We start from the raw sequence: 21,614 nt of genomic DNA, 5'->3' as shown, positions 1-21,614 counted from the left end.
TGATTGTATTTATGCGTACAAATAAATGTAACTTGATCAATTCAATTGTGATTTCCATTTACCTCCTCTTTATCCACACAAAATACCTATCAAACAAATAAAATATAAATTTTCTTTTGAAAAATGCAACCATTCTATCAATATTTTCTTATGACGTTGTCACGTTCAACTATGGTCAGTAAACCGACTTTACAGACAACCGATTTTTTTTATTAGTTTTTTAATAATAATAAAGACTTTATTTATGACAAAATGCATATATTGCTAGTCCCCACACTAGGGAGTCCCTGTGTTGTGGGTAACTAGATAACAATTTTTCCGTGGTACATGTGTAAAACAGTTTAAAAAAAGTATAGTGTGTTATAAGACATTCAGTATGAGTGAATTTGTGAGTGAGTGAATGGGTGTGTTTGCTGAGAATTGTAATGATCGTGAGCCGTGTCTGTGTTAGTTTTTGGAACCTCAAAGTCATGCCAAGATTCGTAGTAAGGCCTCTGTAGAATCGAAATCCAATTTGGCTAGCGTAATTTTTATGTGATTTGCGAGTTTGTATCTAGATAGTACATGAATTTTCTCTTGACTCTCTTGATGTTACATATATCTTATCGCGGAATGAGTATTAAAATAATAATTTGAAGAATCAATTTCTATAAAGTACTGGAAAGGAAAGAATAAATAATCTTATAAATTCGCAAATTTATGCGTCTTGTGAACCAAAGACAATATTATGTATGTAGTGATAGTGTTTTTTTTAGGTGAAATAGCTCACACAGTAGAAAAGCTTAAATGGGAGTATGTATGCGCGTGGGTCCGTGCGTTAGGCGAATGCAGACGAAGGGTATTGGTGTCGTGTTTGTTGCCACATCCGCCTCACCATATACGACATGCGGGGCATTGGGACACATTGGCTTCAAGAGCTCATCATTTACGGGACGGGCTTAATCGGTAAGATTAAAAAAAATTTAGCCTTGTACGTCATAACAAAGATGTTTTGCCTATATTAAACGCTTGCACAGAGTAAAAATTTATATGTAAACTAGCTGATCCGGCAAATGTCGTTTTGCCATGTTTATCATTTATATTAAAAAATAGGTGTTGATCGTAGAGAAAAAAATTTATCTAAAAATTAAAAAAAAATATTTAGGGGTTTGACTACCCTTAACATTTAGGGGGATGAAAAATAGATGTTGTCCGATTCTCAGTTATACCCAATATGCACACAAAATTTCATCAGAATTGGTCAAGCCGTTTCGGAGGAGTTTAACCACAAACACCGCGACACGAGAATTTTATATATTAGACTAGAAGTATTATGCTCTATAGAAATTCGTGAGCTAAGGGTTACGTAGAAGAATAGGAAATACATAAGAGGTGCTACGATAAAATATGTATATTGAAATAATGGTAGGGGAGCCCACGATGCTAAATGGGGATTTACTCGAGCGTCGTAGAGACCTTTTGGGATGCAAAGCTTAGATAAAAAGAAGAAAAAAATGTTATATGATAAATTCCTTTTCATCGGTGGGGGAAGCGGCTATAGATAGTTAAATATGTAAAAAAAAACTGTTGCATGGACATCCTCGAGCGCGTCAGATATTGATAGCATCTATGCCCTACGTATTTTTAATAATGTACGTATGTTAATCTGATCGTTTGCATGATGCGGGTGGTTGTATTTAAGGGTTGAAAATTAAAAAAAAAAAAAATTATCGAGCGCGTCAGATTTTCTAAGGGAGTGTTCAGTGCACCAAAAAAAAGCTCTCATTCACTAATCTGACGATTTCGATGGGACGCAAACCCACAGCCATTTTCTTAATTTGCAAAAAAAAATCGCAATTTTGAAATACTCAAGCGCGTCAGATTAAGATATATGTGGTTCATCTTTATGTTCTAAACGTACTGTCTCATAATCTGACGATTATCTAGAGGGATTAACCTGATCTGCCAAAAAAAAAATAGAAAAACGGTTCACCTAAAGGGCCATCCCTGCAACTTCCCGCTAATTCCATTCCTGGGCGCTTAAAATTGATATTTTGAGCTCGCTGAGTTCAAAGAAATAACATTTCTATGCATTTGAGCTCTCCCAGCTCGAAAGTCTGATAGAAGTTTCATAGAACACTATTTTTGGAATTTTCAAACCGCAATAACTTTTGAATGGATCAAGCAATTTTCACGCGGTTGGCGGCATTCGAGGCAGTTTTATCATCCTCATAAATAATTTTGCAATTTTAATTGATCGAACCACAAATTTCGGAGTAATCCCGAAAAAACACTTTTTCGGGTTTCTTTCGTGTACGATATCTCTCGAACGAATCAACCGCTTTTGACCAGCTTGGTGGCGATCGACGTGGTTTTTCAAGCTCAAAGGCGGATTTTTGAAGTTGATCGATAAAGAAACCACTTTAAAAAAAAATATTTCTTATTTTTTTAAGATTTTTCAAAATTTCTCAAAATCTATCGGTCCGAATCGGTTCAAATTCACAGGAAATGTAATTTTGAGGGAAATATTTAGAACGCCGTTTAGTAGATTCCGATCGGTTTACGGAAATGTAGGCATCACGCAGCTGCACGCATTTAACTTTATCGACGAATTTTTGTTATTTCGGCTTGCGGAAATCGTCAGATTATATATTTTTCATTATTCTTGAATTATTTCCTTCAAAATAAAAAAAAAATTAGCTACGCTCGAGAATGTCGAGATGACGTTTTTTTTTACAACTTTGTTGCCCTCCCCTTTTTTTCCGTCACTCTCAAATTGTCAGATTAGTGGAATATACACTTTTTAGGATGTAATTAACTCACCCTACCTTAATCTGACGCGCTCGGGAATTTCTGATGGTCAATTTTTTTTTACTAAACTGATCCTGTTTCCTTCACGTGCGGCTTTATATATGGGCCTCATATTTTGTGGAGGTACTTAACCGGGTACAAGGTATCCCCCTATATATTAATCTGCCGCGCTTGAGTAAATCCCGAAATCCCCTCTTGGGCTCCCCTACCATAAGAAAATAATATAACAACACGATATTTATTAAATTCTAATTTTTATACTAATTTAAAACATCTAAATTAAAAATAACAACAATTCAACAATTAAAAAATTTTTTAATTGTTGAATTTTTTGAATTGCTTTAATTATTTCCACTGCAATTGTAGTAATCAAGAATTTCCACTCCCATAATTACAATTATTCATAATTACAATTATTCATAATAGGAAAAATATAATCCGTTACCCATATTTTATACCGTGCCTTTATTTTGACTTTGATATTATGTATTTATTTTATAAAGTTCATATTGGCTGACTAGGCGAGGCAAACGGAAATCCAGGAATCGGTCTGGAGTTAAAGCCTAATAAATGTCTAAAATAAAACTATTTTGTAAAAATTTCATTTTTAATATTCCAGATTATATTGCTTGGTACCATACGGTATCATTACTCAATCAATCTGGGACCAGATTATGCCCGCTTGGATGGAGGCAATCTGCACTGATGTGCCCGAAAAGGTTATTCATTAAAAACTATCTTTAAAACATCTTAGTGCAAACCCAGTTAAAAGTTATTTAGTGTATTTCAAGTCTTCTATTTAACTTCAATAGTGGTTTCAAATTCACCTTCAATATTAAATTATAATTCTAAATGCGTAATTGTAAATTTTCGACATCAGAGCGCTGATCCGTATATAAGCGTAATATCCGTAGCGACGGATATTAAAATATAGCTCAACTAGCTGACCCGGTAAACGTTATTTGCCATGTATATTATTTCGAAGAAACATTTTTTTATTTCAATAAAATTAACTATCAATAATAAAAAATAAGGGTTGTTTGTATTTTTGTATGATGTATCATAAAAAGATGTCTAAAAAAATAAAAATGTTAATTTTGGGTCGGACACTCCTTATCACTTAGGGGTTTGAAAGATAGATAGTAGCCGATTCTCAGACTTACTGAATATGCATAAAAAATTTCATAAGAATCGGTCATGCCGTTTCGGAGGAGAATGCTAACGAACATTGTGAGACGAGAATTGTATATATTATAAATAGAGATAATCAGTGAATAAGTTAAAGTTACGTTCGTATACGTTCTTCTTAAACAAGCGTTTCGTATATTATTTTCAAAATACGATCAGGTAGCCGTAAAAATTATCTCTCTCAATATTCCTCGTACTCATAAATATTCTCAACACTATACTGATAAAGCAATATTATTTTTCAGGAATTACTAGAACTGAAAGTACCAGTCGCAAAGATATTGGAAACTGACGGCAGTGCGGTGAGCGGAGACGAAATCAATTTATACAATTTCGCAAAGATCAAAGTCACAGACAAGCCACGACCGGATACTGTATTGACTGTCCTTGAATGGTTTCAGGTAATTTCATATTTTTTTAAATCTATATTTATCTACCTCTAAATTATACTTTTGTCATACCTGAGGGTTGAGACAAATTCACTTTTTGACAGGCTTGACACACTAACGCCAAAAGAATTTGTATGAAAATGGTGACGTAACAAAGCCCCGGAAGTATCTATACTCTGATTTTTAATTCCGTAGAATTCTGACATTCCATAAGTGTTGCTATTAAAAAAGTTCTCCACCGAAAATGGGACAAATTTGACTTATTTGAGGGCATTAAAAAAATGCTACGTATTTTTTATGTTTATCTACTAAAAGGTAAATCTAAATAATTACGTAATCAAGTGACCCAATTCAAAAATAACAAATATATCCATTAAACTTTAATTACTTTATTTTATTCTTTAGCTTGCATCACTGCCTACTAATTCCAGATTTAGTAAACCTTTAAAAAAAATGTTATCTTTACTTGTACGTTTACTGTTTTTGATGAAAAGGAACGTAATTACCACTCGCCGTTGAACCACTTTTAATGAGGAGCACCGCACTTAATAAAATGCGTACATTAACTAACAATAAAATGTATGTATAGACTCAGATGTTCAGACTCGTATTGAAATTGAAAAATGTGCCCGGCCCAAAATGTCAAATGACATGTCAAAAAATTGTAGCTGTCAGAATTCCACGGAATTAAAAATTAGTGTATAAAAATCGCGAACACTCCCAGTTAATTTGGAGTCCAGGCCCAGGTTAAATTTTCCCCAAGCAAATGTTTCTTTCTAATTTCATTTGATTTAAATTGTTTATATATATTTTATTTCAGACAATATCGTTACTAGAAGTGAGGATACCGCTGTCAAACCTTTTCGAGTTGTTCAGCCACTGCGTTGTTAATCTACCGGAGAAAGTGTTTAAACCTCAACCAGGTAGTTTTATCTATATTTTTTCTTGATGTAGGAAAATATAGTATAGGTATATTGTTAATTTGCTAAGCGCAAACTCGAAGACAGCTCTGTCAAATTGGTCCAATTTGAGATATTTTTCCTTGAACTCGGAGGAAAGAAATTACTATTCTTTTCATACTTTGGAATAAAATATTTGTCACCCACGGATAATGTGACATTCTTAATGACGGAATTTCTGGAATCCAATCCTTAAACTACTGAATTTAATAGTAGTAAACGTAATTAATAACGTTTATTCGTTTTTAAATTTACAAACAAAAACCTCTTAAAACACAAGCATTGCCTTTTAAAAACAGTATTGACGGGAACCTTGTTCCGCGTGGTACTGAATGTGGTCTCAATATTCCCAACAGTATTTGGAAGTATCACTTATCGCTATATAATATATATATAATAGTATCAATCGCTTATACGAGTACTGGGAATAAATAAGGCGCAACTGCGTTTCTCTGTGAATACAAAAGATTTATTTACAAAAGAAATATCTATTAATTTACATTTAATAAAAAAAATATATATTTACAAATTATTCACTCACCTGTGAATACAAAAGAAACAATATTTAAAGCCTATATTCTAGGTTTTATAAAATAAAATAATATAATGAAAAAAATTAAAACATCTTACATCTATTATGTCAAGTGACAAATTAAACATCGTCGATCAGACGGCAAAGAAGAAAAATAAAATATAAAAAGAGTTTGTATAGGAAAATATGTTTTCCTTACATATATGTAAATATATTTACAGAAAGTACGAAACCGAAAGAAGGCGAAATGAAAGACTCGCCGCCGGACGATAACGATGACGATCAAATACAACCTCAGAATTTGACTTGCTGTATTCTTATGTTGGATATATTGCTGAAACAGGTATATTTTTTTCTAATACCGTTTTAGCCTGTTTTGTTAATAATGGGTGATTTTTGACACCCCCCCCCCCCATGTAACTCGCCTTAACGTTTTTCAGTACCCAAGTATAGTAAAAGGTTTCGTGACCACCTAGAGACTCTTTAGTTACTATTATGTGGTGTAAGTCGAAAAAAGTATTAACAATAACGCGTAATTTAATCCCCGCCCCGCATCGTAACGTTTTACATAAGGACCCCCCCCCCCCCAAAATTCGTTACGTAATACTTCAACGCTCCCTTTTGACTCTAGGTGACATCTACTTATTGTGGAGGAAGGAAGATTTTTTTATGTAATAGAAGGCAAACGCGCACGAGGGTCACCTGATGTTAAGTAATACGGCCGCCCATGAACAATCACATTGCGAGAAGAGTCGCAAGTGCGATCCCGGCCTTTTAAGACTTGGTACGTTCTTGAAGGACTCTAAGTCGAATTGGTTCGGAAATATCTACCGCCCATATATAATAATATAGCCCAATAAATATAGCGGCTTATGTACATTGAAACATACGAATAATTTATAAATGTAAGATGTTTTGTGTTACGTAGTTGGAGCTCCAACAGCACCGCATAAACTTTCAAAATGTAAGCAGTGAGGCGACCAAACTTCTGCGACTCATGCTAAAGTCCAATCAGATCAACACTATTGAGCATTGTAAGTTTTCTTTATATATATAAAAACACTAGCAAACTTGGCGAACTCTGTTTCGCCACCAGATGGCATCGTTTTATGTAACATTTCGTTTGGTGATCCCGCTTTTCTGTTGAATTTTTTCCTGAATTTTCTTTGCTATAAACCTCACGGAGCCCAAGACATTTCCAACGAATGCAAAACCGTGGAAATCGGTTCGTGCGTTCTGGAGTTATAGCGTCAGGAAGGAAAACCCGACTTATTTTTATATAGTAGATTTACTACTACTACTACTACTTTTTCATATTGTAGTATAAAAAAAACGACGGGTTGCACTCCGGGAGTGCCGGCGAATAAGTGAAAATTTGAATATTAACGTGCATTTTTGATATTTTGGAATGGTTAGGGAATAATATTGCACGAATTGGCGAACCTTTAATTATCAGTATAAAAGTACTATCATTTATGTGGTAGAATACAATATTTATTTATTGCGCAATCGTACACAAACATGACAATTTATTACATTAAAGAGTTTATCTCTCAGAAAAATCAACTTACATCCATAATTTCAACGACTTTTTACACGCTTTATATTAGCTTCACCTGTATGTATGTATGTATGTATGTAACCGAATCCTTCGGACTCGATTTTGACCCACTTTTAACGGACAGATTTAATTCAAACTTTGCGCACCTGTCAAAGATCGATGACAATGCAATAATCCGAAAAAAAAAATAAAAAAAAAATATTTAACTAAAAAATAAATAATAATAGTTAAAAAAAACTAAAAAACACGCTTTTAAAGCACATCAAACTAAAAAGTGAAAAATAATTCCTAATTTAGGCTGAAAATGGTAATGAACAAAAAATACTGGTATTATTTGAAAAAGCGTGGGTTGCTCGCACGGAGCGCCTCATTATTACCAGATCCATCATCGCCAATCTCTAAAACTGATACGATCGGTTTATGATAGCTGAAGTAAGAAACGAACAGTTTTGATTCGAACCTATATAAATGTCTAATAAAGACCGCATCAATAGCAGTTTTGTATTTCGTTGTGCTAAGATGATCAAGTAAATTGTCAGTCTGACCAAATCGTTTAATAAAGCTTTAGACGTTTCGCAAAATTAAACCTTGATATATTGACTTAAGGTCCAATTCCACATGCATCAATGTATCTGAGGAAAGAGACAAATTAATTAAAACCGGAACTATATAGCACGAAGGTTCATAATCCTTTAAAAAAACATCCGTCTTACGAATTTGTCCTGACGCGAGTTTAACATTTTTTACCCATTCCAAAAAAGTGTACAACGCCGCTAAAGAAGTTTTCACTTCAAAAACCAGTGGTATTGTTCTTCTAGCTTCAGATTTCTATATCTATATTGTATATTGTGATAATCGTAGGTCACACACACTGTTATAGTAGTTTTATTTCAATATTTTTTTTGTAAATTTTACTAATGCTAGTATCAGATCTTTTTTTAATATACTAAAATAGTCTTATTATTGTAATATGTAGCGGTTTGTGGTCTGGGTGTATCGTGTGGATACTGCAGTGCGGCGGCGCTTTGCCATCAACTTGCCGTTCGCCTCGTCCGAGCTCTGCTACCTCGGTATGAACATGCTGCTCCTGGGCTGGAGGTATTCGATATTTTCTTACGATTGACCCCCTATTCGTAGGTTTTATGCTTTAAAGCAGGTCAAGTATAATGCACTGAAGGTCAATGGTATCTGAAGGTAGGTTGCGTTGTCGGCCTGTTAGGTAAGAGTGTGCTGACCAGTAAAAAGAGGTTATATTTTCTATATTCATTACATTGCAAGCATTCTATTCTTTAAAAAATACTGTTTTAGTTATAACTGTGTATGTATTTATATTCTAAAAATATGTAGCGTAATCTAGACAACATATATAAATTCAAATCAGAATATAGGTGCTTATCTTATTTAGAAAAAAAATTAAATATACCATACCATTACTCTACTCTGAATATTACCAGCTAGATTTATCAGAAAAACAATTTACTGCAATAAAACAGCGATTGATATTCGACTTTCAGCCCATGGCGGAAGAGTCGTGGTCTGAAAAGCGGTCCACGGATGAAGACGCCCGGCGCCCCGCACCTGTTACCCAGCAGCATCCCGCGGAGAGATCGTCTCTTGGCGGAGTACTTTCCCATATGCCCCATGTATGTATTGCAATAGATCATTGTGTAAGGCGGGCGAAAGACTACGGCCTGCCCCCGAAGGATATAATGTATGGAAGTGGTATGAAACTATGAACGTGGTTCACTGTTGTCTTGGGCAAAGAAGTTACTTCAATGCCAATAGTTTGTCTTCAAAAGCGAGTTATAAAAATATTATGAACATCCCAAAAGCTGACCAAAAACGATTTGACTTGTACTCAAAGGTGGACATTTTGTTTTATATCTAATATCTAATAAATCGCTAACTTATACGTCCTGAAATGAATCATAAACATTTGTGAAAAAAAATAATTTCGATGTAAGGAAATGAAATTCTTAACCTGCTTAAAACATCGGTTAGTGTTCCACGTTCGTAAATATTAAAAAAAAGGGTGCGTGTACTTATATACGCGCGTAAGAAGTTATACTTCTTTGGCATTATTAAAAATTGTTTTTGATTGCATGCAAATAATTAATTACAATTAATAGTGAAAGACTGGAAAAGGAGTCATTATAGTCAATAAAGTTCAGTTTACACTTGAAAAATTAAATAAATAAATATTTATTATTATTCTTACATTAAGTGTAACATAAATTCTATTATTATTCGAATGTTGTTTTTAAATTATGTCCAATGCCGTAGCATCTTCCGTGGGCAACTTCATTCTGTTAATTTTGTGTCACAGTGCGCGCGCATCGTAAAATTTCACTCTGATCAATTTTTCATAACGCGCCTAAAGAAGTATAACTTCAAAAATGATAATTTGTAAGATAATGTGCATGATTTGAAATTGAATTATATTCCTAATACAACATGAAGTAACCCAGCATGAATTACCTAGCTATACATGAAAATGTTTTCTTCGTTTAGGTGAACTGACTGTATATATTTGTTCGTAGATGTTAACGCCTAAATCTAAAGCAAAGATGTTAATACTAAACAAACAAACTAAGTTAGTACATTTCTGGAATGAAAGTCTATTTGATTTAAATTTTGCTATAAATGTAGTTCATATAGCCATATACATTACACATTAAAACATACCCCCTCTACAAATAAAGCTAGTGTATATAATACTACACTTCTTAATAAAGGTTTTTGACTGGTCGGTATTACTACGAATATTAGATTGTTTATTGGTTTCTAACTATTTTTTCTACAGAAAATCTAATGCTCGTAACAAATGAAAAGTCTCCTTATAAAGATAGATCGTAAATGTAAGGGGGTATGTGTAATTGATCTAGAAACTTCCTTGAACTTTACTTGCGTATGTGTAGTAGGGCTAAATGTAATAGATGTATAGTTTGTTCATTTCATGCAACTGTCGTTAATAAGCGACGTCGGTTCGGATGCCTCTCTCACTAAGTCGTCTGGCGACACACAAGTATGTCTTTCCCCTTCATCTTCTCTTCTCTTTAGCTTCTGTTCTCGTGTTATGCTAGTATTTATACTTGATGTCAGTAGGTGCTTAGTTGTTGCATGTCATTGCTTTTGATGGGGCTTATTTAGTGCTGTACACAATAAATGAATGGAATCGAATGCTTTGCATTGCTTTACATTATGTGTATTGAAAATAGTTTATTAGCTCTACGTACGCGTACGTCAATTACGTACGTATGACAAAGTATAAAAAATTAAAATATGCGGATAATTTAGTTTTACCGCGACATTATATGTTGACCGTAAGACAAACCATGTATAATAAATCATAGAGAAGAAATATACAATATTAGAGCAGGTATGGCCTTGTAGCTTGACCGTACACCTCACAACTCAGAAGTCCTGCAATCGAATAATGGCTGCGCGCCAATGGATATTTATTTGTAAGTGTGCATTTTAAACTCGCTTGTACGGTAAAAGAATGCATCGTGAGGAAAGCTGTATGAATAAGACCGCATATGTCAGGCACAGAAGGCTGATCATCTAATACCTATTAGAAATAACAGTTGATCACGAAACAGATACAGAAATCTGGCCCATTCCTATAAGGTTGTAGCGCCACTAGTTTTTATCAAAACATTGTCAAACTTGTGTACATTGGAAATACATATAATATTGCTTATGCTTTAAGATAATGACCGCGACCGTGGAGACGATAACAGAACAGTTGGATATGGCCGTCTCTCTCCCTCCTACGGAACAGCCTCCCGTGGCTATAGCTCACTCTGTCACACTTACTGATACAGATGTCGCTACTGCTACAGCTAATGTGAGTAGTTACCTATTTAAACCAAAATAAATTTACCTATTTTAGTTAGAAATTTAATATGAGATTAAATAGGTTAGAAGTACAGGTACAGTGGCGATTCATGGCGATTCAGAAAGATTTTCCTCTTACAAGTAGATTCCAGCTTTATCCTGAAAAATTTCCATATATACCATTTGTTTGTTAGAATCTGAGACTAGGAGTCCCGTATTGTACCGTATTGTACGTTATTTTTTATTATCCCACACATATAATCAATAATTTTATAACTTTATTATTACAAAATTCAAATGAATGTTTGGAATCCTTGATTTTATTAACACATAAGGAACACGACCGCAAAAATGCCAGTAATACATGTTAGTAATACAGCTGTATGACCGTGATAAGCTATTTACAGGTGACTTCAAAGAAGCGAATAAGCCGTAGATTACCCTGAGCCAATATACCATTATTAAATGCTGTATTTGTACATAGGTATCCACACCAAACCTTCTAGGCGAGCACGAAGCGGAGTCCGTCGATGACGATATCACAAATTTCTGGCCGACCTCAGCTGGTCGGTTCCACTTCTGCATTGATGAATTGCCACAAGAGCTGCAATACATACACCAGTTGCTACAGGTACATTCAAAATGGCGAATATCGAACGGCTTATCTATATCATATATCTTAGTTTAGTAAAAAGGCAGCTGATATTTTATAAGATACTATGTAATAGATTTGGATTTACGGTAATTTCTGAACATAAGTTGTTTTCTAGTACATATTTCCTTTTTTTGAAGTGAAAACTTCTTAGCGACGTTGTACACTTTTTTTGGAATGGGTAAAAAATGTTAAACTCGCGTCAGGATAAATTCGTAAGACGGATGTTTTGTTTAAAGGATTATGAACCTTCGTGCTGGTTCCGGTTTTAATTCATTTGTCTCTTTCCCAGATACATTGCTGCATGTGGAATTGGACCTTAAGTCCATCAAGGTTTAATTTTGCGAAACGTCTAAAGCTTTATTTTAACGAATTGGTCAGACTGACGACGGATGGAGAGTAGACAAGCTGGCGCGGCGTATTTGTGTATTATAAAATGTCATGTTTGTGTACGATAGCGCAATAAATAAATATTGTATTCTACCACATAAATGATAGTACTTTTATACTGATAATTAGAGCTATTCGTGCAATATTATTCTCTAACCATTCCAAAATATCAAAAATGCACAACGTTAATATTCAAGTTTTCACTTCTGCCGGCACTCCCGGAGTGCAACCCGTCGTTTTTTTTATTAGAGCTTGTGTATGTATGTAGGACTCGAACTTCACCGAAATCTCTGCTATTCCGGGATTAGAAGAGCAATACTTACTAAAACCACCTTTCGTCGTCTCTCATTCTACCGGGGCAGTAGTTTTAGTCTAGTGAATTATATATTGTATTACATAATTTATTATTTAAGAAACATTCCAGAATTTCTGTCATAAATATATGTCGACATACTAGAAATCTTTTTAGATTAGGGAGAGTGATTTAAAATTAATGAGAAATCAGGACTTCCATCTAAATTAAGACTCAGTACTGTCTTTAATATTGATAGTTTTTAAAGCAAGCTAGTTACTAGACTTTCCAGGTTAAACATAATGCGTGTTAGTTACTACTACGATCAGACGCTAATTCTTCTTGTAATAACTCCTTATCTAATTTATATTAAAATATTTTCAAATGTTGTATTGTTAAGTTTTTTGGCTCAGTTCAATACTAATCCAAAAATGCTTATTTTAGGAGCTTAAGAACACAACTCGACCAGATGTGCTGTACCACCTCCTGCAATGTCTGCAAGTGCTGGTGTTGAATACTGACGCGTTGGCTGAACATAAAGGCTTTCTTATTTGGTGCCAAGAAAATCTTCTTATTGACAAGTAAGTGTACATTAATACATCACCTTTAGTAGTGTTATTGTTAGATTGTGTCTGTAATTATATTATTTATTTCATTAAATATTTAATTTTTTTTTCATAAATTCAAACAAATGCCATTCATAAAATAATTGTACGGTTTGTCATTAGCGTCGTAATATTAAAAGAACTTTAAATAAAAAAAAGGGTGCGTGTACTTATGTACGCGCGTAAGAAGTTACTTCTTTCGCATTATTAAAAATAGTTTTTGATTGTATGCAAATAATTTCAAAGACTGGAAAAGGAGTCATTATAGTCAATAAAGTTCAGTTTACATTTGAAAAATTCAATGAATAAATATTTATTATTATTCTCTTACATTAAGTGTAAATATTTATTATTAGTCTCTTACATTAATATTGCTGTAGCATCTTCCGTGGGCAACTTCATTCTGGTAATTTTGTGTCACGGTGCGCGCGCATCGTAAAGTTTCACTCTCATCAATTTTTCATAACGCGCCTAAAGAAGTATAACTTCAAAAAATATTGTTTATAAATTTATTTGTCTTCATTTGACGTCCATTATTAATATTCAAAATATATTATCTAGTCTCATATTACCCAGTTAAAATAATGATAGTAAATTATAACCCTATGTCTATAGTCTTTGGAGCGTATGTGACGCGGCGCAGTCCCACATATGCTCGGTCGCTGTACCGGTGTTGCTCCATTGCGTGACGTTGCCTGGAGGGGCTGATGTATTATGTGCGCTCGTGAGGGACAGCTTCCATCACCATGATGAGCAGAAACGGTTTATAGCTGTCGAGAGAGTCACTATGCTTATACGGTAAGCTCATACGCCCGTATTCTAGATCGTTATTATTATTATTAAAACAGAGTTATTTTTTATTTTATAGTGGTCTAGTTGTTGTATTTTTTACTGTTAGGGTATAAGCCGCCTCCATATTTTTCCATTTCTCTTTGTCTTGAACAACATTCATCCAGTTTTCCCCCGCTAGTTTTATAATGTCATCTGTCCATCTTTTCCTTTGTCGTCCTATACATCTCTTTCCAGAAGGTCCAGTCCATTTCGTTATTTCTAGCGTCCATCTTTTATCCCGCGCTCTAGCAATTTTAGATCGTTAATCAAACTTAAATCTAGCGGTTGACGCTAGATTAGTTTCTTTTTTAACTAATTATTAGTAGTTAGCTGTCAAACGATTTTGTAAGTTCGACATATTTTAACATATGAACACGCGTACAATATGTTATTAGAACACAGTTGTATAAAACAAATCTGGGCATTGTAACTCTATACTAAGTTTAAATATATTTATTTGTTTGCGCATAGTGGTCATCACTGATTAGGAAGAATAATTATTCATACGTAAAATCTAGCATTCCATGTATCTGAATATATAATTCGACTAACGTGTGGGTTCACATACAGTCTACAATAGTTTCTAAGGATAAATCGACTACGATACGGTGGATAGAAAAAATTTATTTATCAACAATTTTTGTTTTAATTTTTAATATTTTTCAACTTTTAAAACTCTAAAACGATATTCCATTAATACATTTTTGTACAGCTTTATGGATGGATCACCTATAAAGTCCAGTCTTTCATTGCAAACGGCTTTAGCCACAGCCTTCTGCTATTTAATATCTAGTATGGATGACATCAACGTATACGTTGCTCAACGTGCAACTCTCTATATCGGTACTATACACGATAATGCTATTGAGGTAAGCTGTTTAAGTTTGTTAAGCTTATGTTTAACTGAACGAAAATCTAAGTTCGAACTAAGTTCTTTCGAATTAGTACGTCATTTTACTCACTAATATGGGAATTGTTTGTTTCTTGTATTATATGGAAAAATTTAATGGAGAAAGTTTTATACAGAATAAGTTTATAATACTAGTGAATAGCTTAAACTAAGGTAATGTTCATGAACAGTCTTAGTGTTGTATAAAGTTTTAAAACTCGTTTGTCCACACTTGCATTCAAAAGGTTTAGTTCTCTTTAGGGAATATAGGACGAAATAATATAAACTTTATTCATAAGAAAATATGGTTGTGACAAATTGATCTAACTGTAACACTATCTTGTGGGTGACTAGATTACAGTTCTTCCGTGGGACAAGGTGCAATAAATATGCAACAACAAACAAACAAACAGAAAGAATATAAGTAAAAATAATTTGTATGAGAAATTTTTATACAATTTTAAGTAATATTGTCAATGCAGTTACTTGCCCAATTTTAAATATGGAGTAGCGAATAAAGTTCTTCTAAAGAAATAAAAACAATTTCTTCAAATGGTTTTAACATACTTGAGTCAATGCTCTTAGTTCTTATTTCTTTCCAGCTGTTACTCTATTGTCTAGAAGCCCAATTCGATCTGGTGATAGTGGATCGGCCGATGATCCTCCAGTCCATATACCAACTACACAACACACTTAGCGACAGACGAATTCTCACCTGGGAGTTCTTCTTGAATCGCTTTGAGGCTTTGTTTTTAGAAGCGCAGATCAATACAAATAAAACTGTTGATTTTTCGAATTTAAGGGGTGAGTATTTAATTCTTATTGTAGAGTAAATATATCCATAGTAAAGTAGTTAAATACATATAAAGATGAAACAGTAATGTAGGCATTATACATATGGCAAAAATGGCGGAGAGTCAAAGCGACTGTAGTTTTATTTTTCAGTAACGACACCAAAAATGTAAGTCATTTTCTTTGAATTGATTTTGTATAATCTAGTTTTGGCTTTATTTCTTCTTTCTTTTCGAAGTCAAGATTGCTACCGTTCTTATTATACTCAACAATAGGTATAACTGTACGATATACCTGATCTCTTTATAAGGTTTGGTATCACTATTAATACTACCATTGGCATTCTTAGAATTTGTGAGCAGCTCAACAAGTTCGGAATGGTTTTTATACAAAGTCCGTCGTGCGCACGAAGCCCTAAGTGCAGCGGCGCGTTCTCCTGCGGCGCATGCGCTCGCACCGACTGCGCACGCGCGCTCGCTGTCTGCGTCCTTTGGAGCTAAGTGGCCTTATAAACGGACTATTAGTGCACCGGCCGCTGTTCCACCGCAACCAGCTGGTAATATTATTTTGTAATGGTAACTTTAATAATCGTAAAATATTGGTAATTGGTTATATATACATAATAAAGGGGTAACAATTATTACTATCAGTTCTCTTAATAACTAGGCTTAATGGAACTTAACTTTGTGGAAGTAACTGCCAGTAGAAGATTTCAAAACCGATACAACTTAGAGGCCTTCAATAATTGTAATGTAAAGGGAGGGCAAAACTTGCTGAGTTTCTTGCCCGTTCTTCTCAGAACAAGGCCTTCTGGTAGTTTTGCGAACGGATGGCGTAATCTTGCTCTTTCGTGAATTTTGTAAACGTTGTTGAGTGTTGACATTCATAAGCATGCTCTAAGAAGCATCTAAATTGAATAAACGTATTTTGATTTGATTTGATTTGATCAAGATAAGAGCGTAAAAACCCTGAAAAGTTGGCATGACCACCGGCGTTACAGGTGCCTATGTGCGGTAGCTATCACTTTATTCAAAGTGCTCGTTTGTATCCTGCCCTATAAAAAAAATATTACACAATATTGGCATCCTTGTGTTGGTCATGGACATTTACACTAATTTAAAACAGATATGTGTCGAGTTAGCTAATGCCAATCATAGATGGCCAGATTAAAAAGTTATCGTATAAACAGATGAATGATTAATTGTAATTGAACTTTAGAATTGGTACATAATTAAGAGGTTGAAAAAAGATTTTTATCTCCCATTTTTTAATTCGAAATAGAAATGTACTTCTGAGTACAATGATTCTAAAATTCATACCATTGAGTCAGTTTTACAGTGCTGTGACCATTACCTTACTCCACATTACCTTAAATATTTTATGATTCATTAAAAAAAAAACAAATAGTTATAATTATACTTTTAAAGAAACGTATATTTCAGAACGCGAGAAGATTTACTCGCGCCAATACTCAGCCCCGCTACTGAAGCGCAAAACATCGCGGTTTGGTTTGGGTCAGTTGCTACCGACGCCACAACAGGCTTCATCTCAGAAGACCAACAGTGCTCATGGTATGATCTTTTTGGAATTTTTAAAACAAAGCTTTTCTGTTTTATTAATGTGTGTAAAATAATATTATACATGAATAAAATAAATAAATTTCATAATAATACAACAGACTAAAGCGCCCTATACATTATTAAAAAATTATATTTCTTGTTTGTACTTTTACTAAACTAAGATATTTAAAAGTATTAATTCTTTAATAAAGTAAATTTTTGGCAGTTTTCAAGTCGGTTATAAATGATAATCAATATCAGTTTTCCTTTTCAAATCTAAGTTCCACAATGTATATTTTTGGATTTTATATGGGTCGCAGATAGGTTATTTGTGTCTCTATATTTATTTAAACCGTGTTTATAAGTATTCATAATTCCTAATTTAGGCTGAAAATGGTAATGAACAAAAACTACTGGTATTATTGTGAAAAAGCGTGGGGAGCTCTGTGCCATATTTTTCGTCTATCGAGCAACCCAGTCTAATACCAGTATTTTTTGTTCATTACCATTTTCAGCCTAAATTAAGAATTATTTTCCACTTTTTAGTTTGATGTGCTTTAAAGCGTGTGTTTTAGTTTTTTAAACTATTTTTTATTTTTTAGTTAATTTTTGTCATTTTTTTTTTCGGATTATTGCATTGTCATCGTTGACAGGTGCGCAAAGTTTGAATTAAATCTGTCCGTTAAAAGTGGGTCAAAATCGAGTCCGAAGGAGTTGATTACATACATACATACATACATACAGGTGAAGCTAATATAAAGCGTGTAAAAATGTAAAATATGCGTACGAACAATTCACTCTTTAAAACGATTTTCTTTTATACATATGTGTTCATTTAAGCGGCAGTTGAATAGATATCTGAATAAGCACGCCCTCCAATAGGACGCATCTCACTAAACATCAGATGGGATTTTGGCTAAACGCCTGACCAGTTCTGTATAAAAAATACACGTATTTAATTATGAAATGCATAGTTCAAAGGAAAAGATTTTTTGCAATAAACCTAATATTAGAAACAAAATTGGTTTATTTATAGAAATTCATTCTGTGTCGGGTCGTTCGACAGATGAGTCAGCCTCGGTGATGCCCAAAACCGTCGATCTGGAAGAGGCCGATAAGGAAACCACAAATCTACTGGTTTTTCTACTGATGCAGTTTTTATCACGGTAAGTTTCTTGTGTATCACGGTAAGAATTGAATGTGTCAATTCAGTGAGTCGAAATCTCATTATTACCTATCAAGGGGCCGTCCATTCATCACGTGATGTTTTTTTTAGCATTCAAACCCAATTGGCGATACATGGTGAGCTTTCGCCCAAAATCACATGTATTTTTAAGTATTCTACAAAGTATCTTGATTTTTTTATATGTATATAAAAATGTTATGTTCGGAAAATCAGCTGGGATCAAGTCGGTATAAATATTAATGGAAGATTACTTAGCCACCTTCGCTTTGCGGATGATCTGATTCTTTTTGAAGAAAACCCAAAAAAAACTGCAGGTTATGATTGAAATGCTTACAAATGAAAGTATCAAAGCTGGACTAACCATGAATACAGAAAAAACTAAGGTGATGACAAACTCTATCAAGACAGAAATCAAAGTGAATGGAAAGATATTAGAGTATGTAGAAGAATATGTTTACTTAGGGCAAATAATCTCTCACGAAGACCAAATGTCTAAAGAAATACACAAAAGAATTGCTAATGGCTGGAGAAAATACTGGGCAATGAAAGAAATAATGAAGAGCAAGGCTATGAATATAGGTCTAAAGAAAAAAGTATTTAATACCTGTATACTGCCCTGTGTTACATACGGATGTGAGACTTGGTCCCTTACACAGTTACACAGGAAAAAACTGTCAATATTCCAGCATGCAGTTGAAAGAAGTATGCTCGGCATCAAGAGGAAAGATAAAATTCGAAACACCGACATACGGCGTAGGACAAAACTAACCGACATACTGATCAGAATAGACCAACAAAAGTGAAGGTGGACAGGACACTTGATGCGTTCTTCTTCTTCTTCAAATGGAGCAACATCGTCACACACTGGTATCCACGTAACGGCAAGAGAAGTAGAGGGCGTCAATACAGACGATGGGAGGACGAGCTAAAACTGACAGCAGGTCCAAACTGGAGGAGAGTCGCCTTGGACAGAACACAGTGGAAAGAATTGGAGGAGGCCTTTGCCGAAAGGCACACTGTAATTAGGGATATTTTATAATTTTAATTTATATATACTAACTTTAAAACTTACAGTAATAAAGGCTATTTTATTTTATTTTATTTTATAAAAATGTTATGTTGGTGTACGCTTCAAAAACTCAAAAACTCTGCACCGATCGAGCTGAAATTTGAGCATGATATATAATCCGCATCAAAGATTGTTTTTATCAATTTTTTGCATCAGTCACATACCCCGCGAACGCGAAAAAACAGTTTTTTATCGATCAGCTGTGTACCAGTAAGCAAAGCGTGGCGGGGTACTGCTAGTTATATATGCCTATCATGATAAGAATGTCTAGATAGAAGAAAAGTTTCAGGTTATTTTTGACTGGCATAAAAATAATATTAAAGGAATGGTCTCATCATTTAAAACGTATATTTTCCTAGTGGCATGAACATATTTAATGTACATTGTCATAGGACCACGGATTACCAAGACTTTTTTCAATACTTACTACACCCCATTGTTATTTCATGATTTTTACGGCATTTTAATGGACGGCCTCATCCAAAAAGATTCGACCACTTCTAATTTCATTGAAACTGGCTCATTAAAATTCACTACTCTCGTAACTGGATGGGAAGATTTCTCTGGCCCGTGTCCGTTACAAATGTTAGGGTGCGTCCACATCTGGCGAATTCATACATTACAAAAAAATACGTGCTCGTCCGTGCTCGTTCGGACCTTGTACGAGAACGTAAAAGATTAAATATTATTTTTTGTTTATAATATTTAAAAGACATCAAAAGGAGACAGCATTCTTTTAAGTTTTAGGTGAAAATTTATTTCAGATTTTTTTTAAATTCCAGATCAGACCAAGCCCATCCGACAGATGAGAAAACAAACAACAACAAGACGCAGGATTTGGTGCTCAAACACTTGTTCCTACTACTCGGTTACAACTGCATTGAGAAATACTTTACTATCTCACCACAAACCTTGAGGTACAATCGTTTTATTCTTCAATTATAATTGTTTTGAGATATTTTTAACTTCAAATAAAGATTTATCCTTGACCTGATTGTATGTGATATTGTTGAAGTTGCATAATATATGAGTATAGCCTGTTAAGGTCTATATTCTAATTCGTATCTCAAGTCACAATCTCGGCTTGAGAGCTATCAAATATGTCAATATCAATTTCTGTATGAGCTATCATACTCATACAGAAAAATGGTCTCCACACGTCCAAATTGATAATTTTTGGTAAATAATATCGAGATTATCCCTTCCAACATATTCCAACGTCCAAGTGTAGTCGAAATCGGATATATTCTTTTGATATTTGGGTTCGCATTTCATTGGACATGTATAATACAGCTAGATAAATATTAAATTATATCGAAAACGGGTCGTTTTCAGTTGAAAGTTACCACTAGCTTCATTTTTATATAGCTTTTAAATATTATGTTAAGTGATAGCGCTGCCTATGCCACAATGCCAGACCAGAGCAGGCTCGCAATTGCGTTAACGATCTTTTAAGTATAACTTGGATTTGTATAGACAATAAATTATATTCGATCATTTAGGTTCACAGATATTTATAATGCAATGACATTGTTAATTAAAAAAAAAATTAATTACGTTTTCATTATATTAAGTATTTTTTATATTCCTCATCAACTTTTAAAATTAATTTCTCTGTCTGTTTAATTTCAGAATGTCGTCTATATTTAACGCGTTCATGGCAAATCTACCACAAGTGTTGGATCAGAATTATATGATGGGTGCGAGTATTGCTGAGCCCACTCTACTTTTGCTACAGGTAATTGTAAAATAAAAGATTTTACAGACATTTAATTCTAGAATGCTTTTATTCAGAACATTTTACACGTTAAATTGAAATATGCAACCATAAAATGTATCGGCGGCGACTTCGCGGAAAGTACTAGTCGTTTTTAACTATGATTTTATACATACACAGACATACACATAAATAACCTGGACATATAACGGAATTTATTTAACCATACTAAAAAACAACATTGGCTCTAAAGCTTTTTAGGTCTGGGCCTCAGATTTATGTATCTGTTTCGTCAGGATTTAATTTTTCCAATATTACCTGATTAGCCTTCTGTGCCTGACACACGTTGTCAACTTTTTTTTGGGTCTAACAC

At 34.0% G+C, this 21,614-nt stretch overlaps 1 protein-coding gene across 6 annotated transcripts in view; it reads left to right on the top strand.

The window, feature by feature from the left end:
* Positions 1-21,614, top strand: part of LOC125051774 (protein unc-79 homolog) — a 51,831-nt gene that overhangs the window by 10,247 nt on the left and 19,970 nt on the right. For 4 of the 6 annotated variants that reach the window (XM_047652326.1, XM_047652327.1, XM_047652325.1 and 1 more), the window contains 20 exons: positions 756-945; positions 3,410-3,509; positions 4,224-4,379; positions 5,188-5,290; positions 6,080-6,201; positions 6,787-6,892; positions 8,396-8,517; positions 8,934-9,062; positions 10,364-10,444; positions 11,132-11,269; positions 11,744-11,890; positions 13,038-13,174; positions 13,814-13,996; positions 14,742-14,898; positions 15,521-15,722; positions 16,060-16,266; positions 17,153-17,281; positions 18,306-18,435; positions 20,307-20,441; positions 21,157-21,262. In XM_047652326.1, the coding sequence (XP_047508282.1) occupies positions 756-945; positions 3,410-3,509; positions 4,224-4,379; positions 5,188-5,290; positions 6,080-6,201; positions 6,787-6,892; positions 8,396-8,517; positions 8,934-9,062; positions 10,364-10,444; positions 11,132-11,269; positions 11,744-11,890; positions 13,038-13,174; positions 13,814-13,996; positions 14,742-14,898; positions 15,521-15,722; positions 16,060-16,266; positions 17,153-17,281; positions 18,306-18,435; positions 20,307-20,441; positions 21,157-21,262 (2,780 nt within the window). The remainder of the gene's footprint in view (positions 1-755; positions 946-3,409; positions 3,510-4,223; positions 4,380-5,187; positions 5,291-6,079; positions 6,202-6,786; positions 6,893-8,395; positions 8,518-8,933; positions 9,063-10,363; positions 10,445-11,131; positions 11,270-11,743; positions 11,891-13,037; positions 13,175-13,813; positions 13,997-14,741; positions 14,899-15,520; positions 15,723-16,059; positions 16,267-17,152; positions 17,282-18,305; positions 18,436-20,306; positions 20,442-21,156; positions 21,263-21,614) is intronic. The other 2 variants (XM_047652328.1, XM_047652329.1) reach the window with 2 other exon arrangements.

This window comes from Pieris napi, chromosome 8, assembly GCF_905475465.1.
Source record: "Pieris napi chromosome 8, ilPieNapi1.2, whole genome shotgun sequence".
NCBI lineage: Eukaryota > Metazoa > Arthropoda > Insecta > Lepidoptera > Pieridae > Pieris > Pieris napi.
The sequence above is the reverse complement of the archived record's forward strand: the minus strand, read 5'-3'. Positions and strand labels throughout refer to the sequence as shown.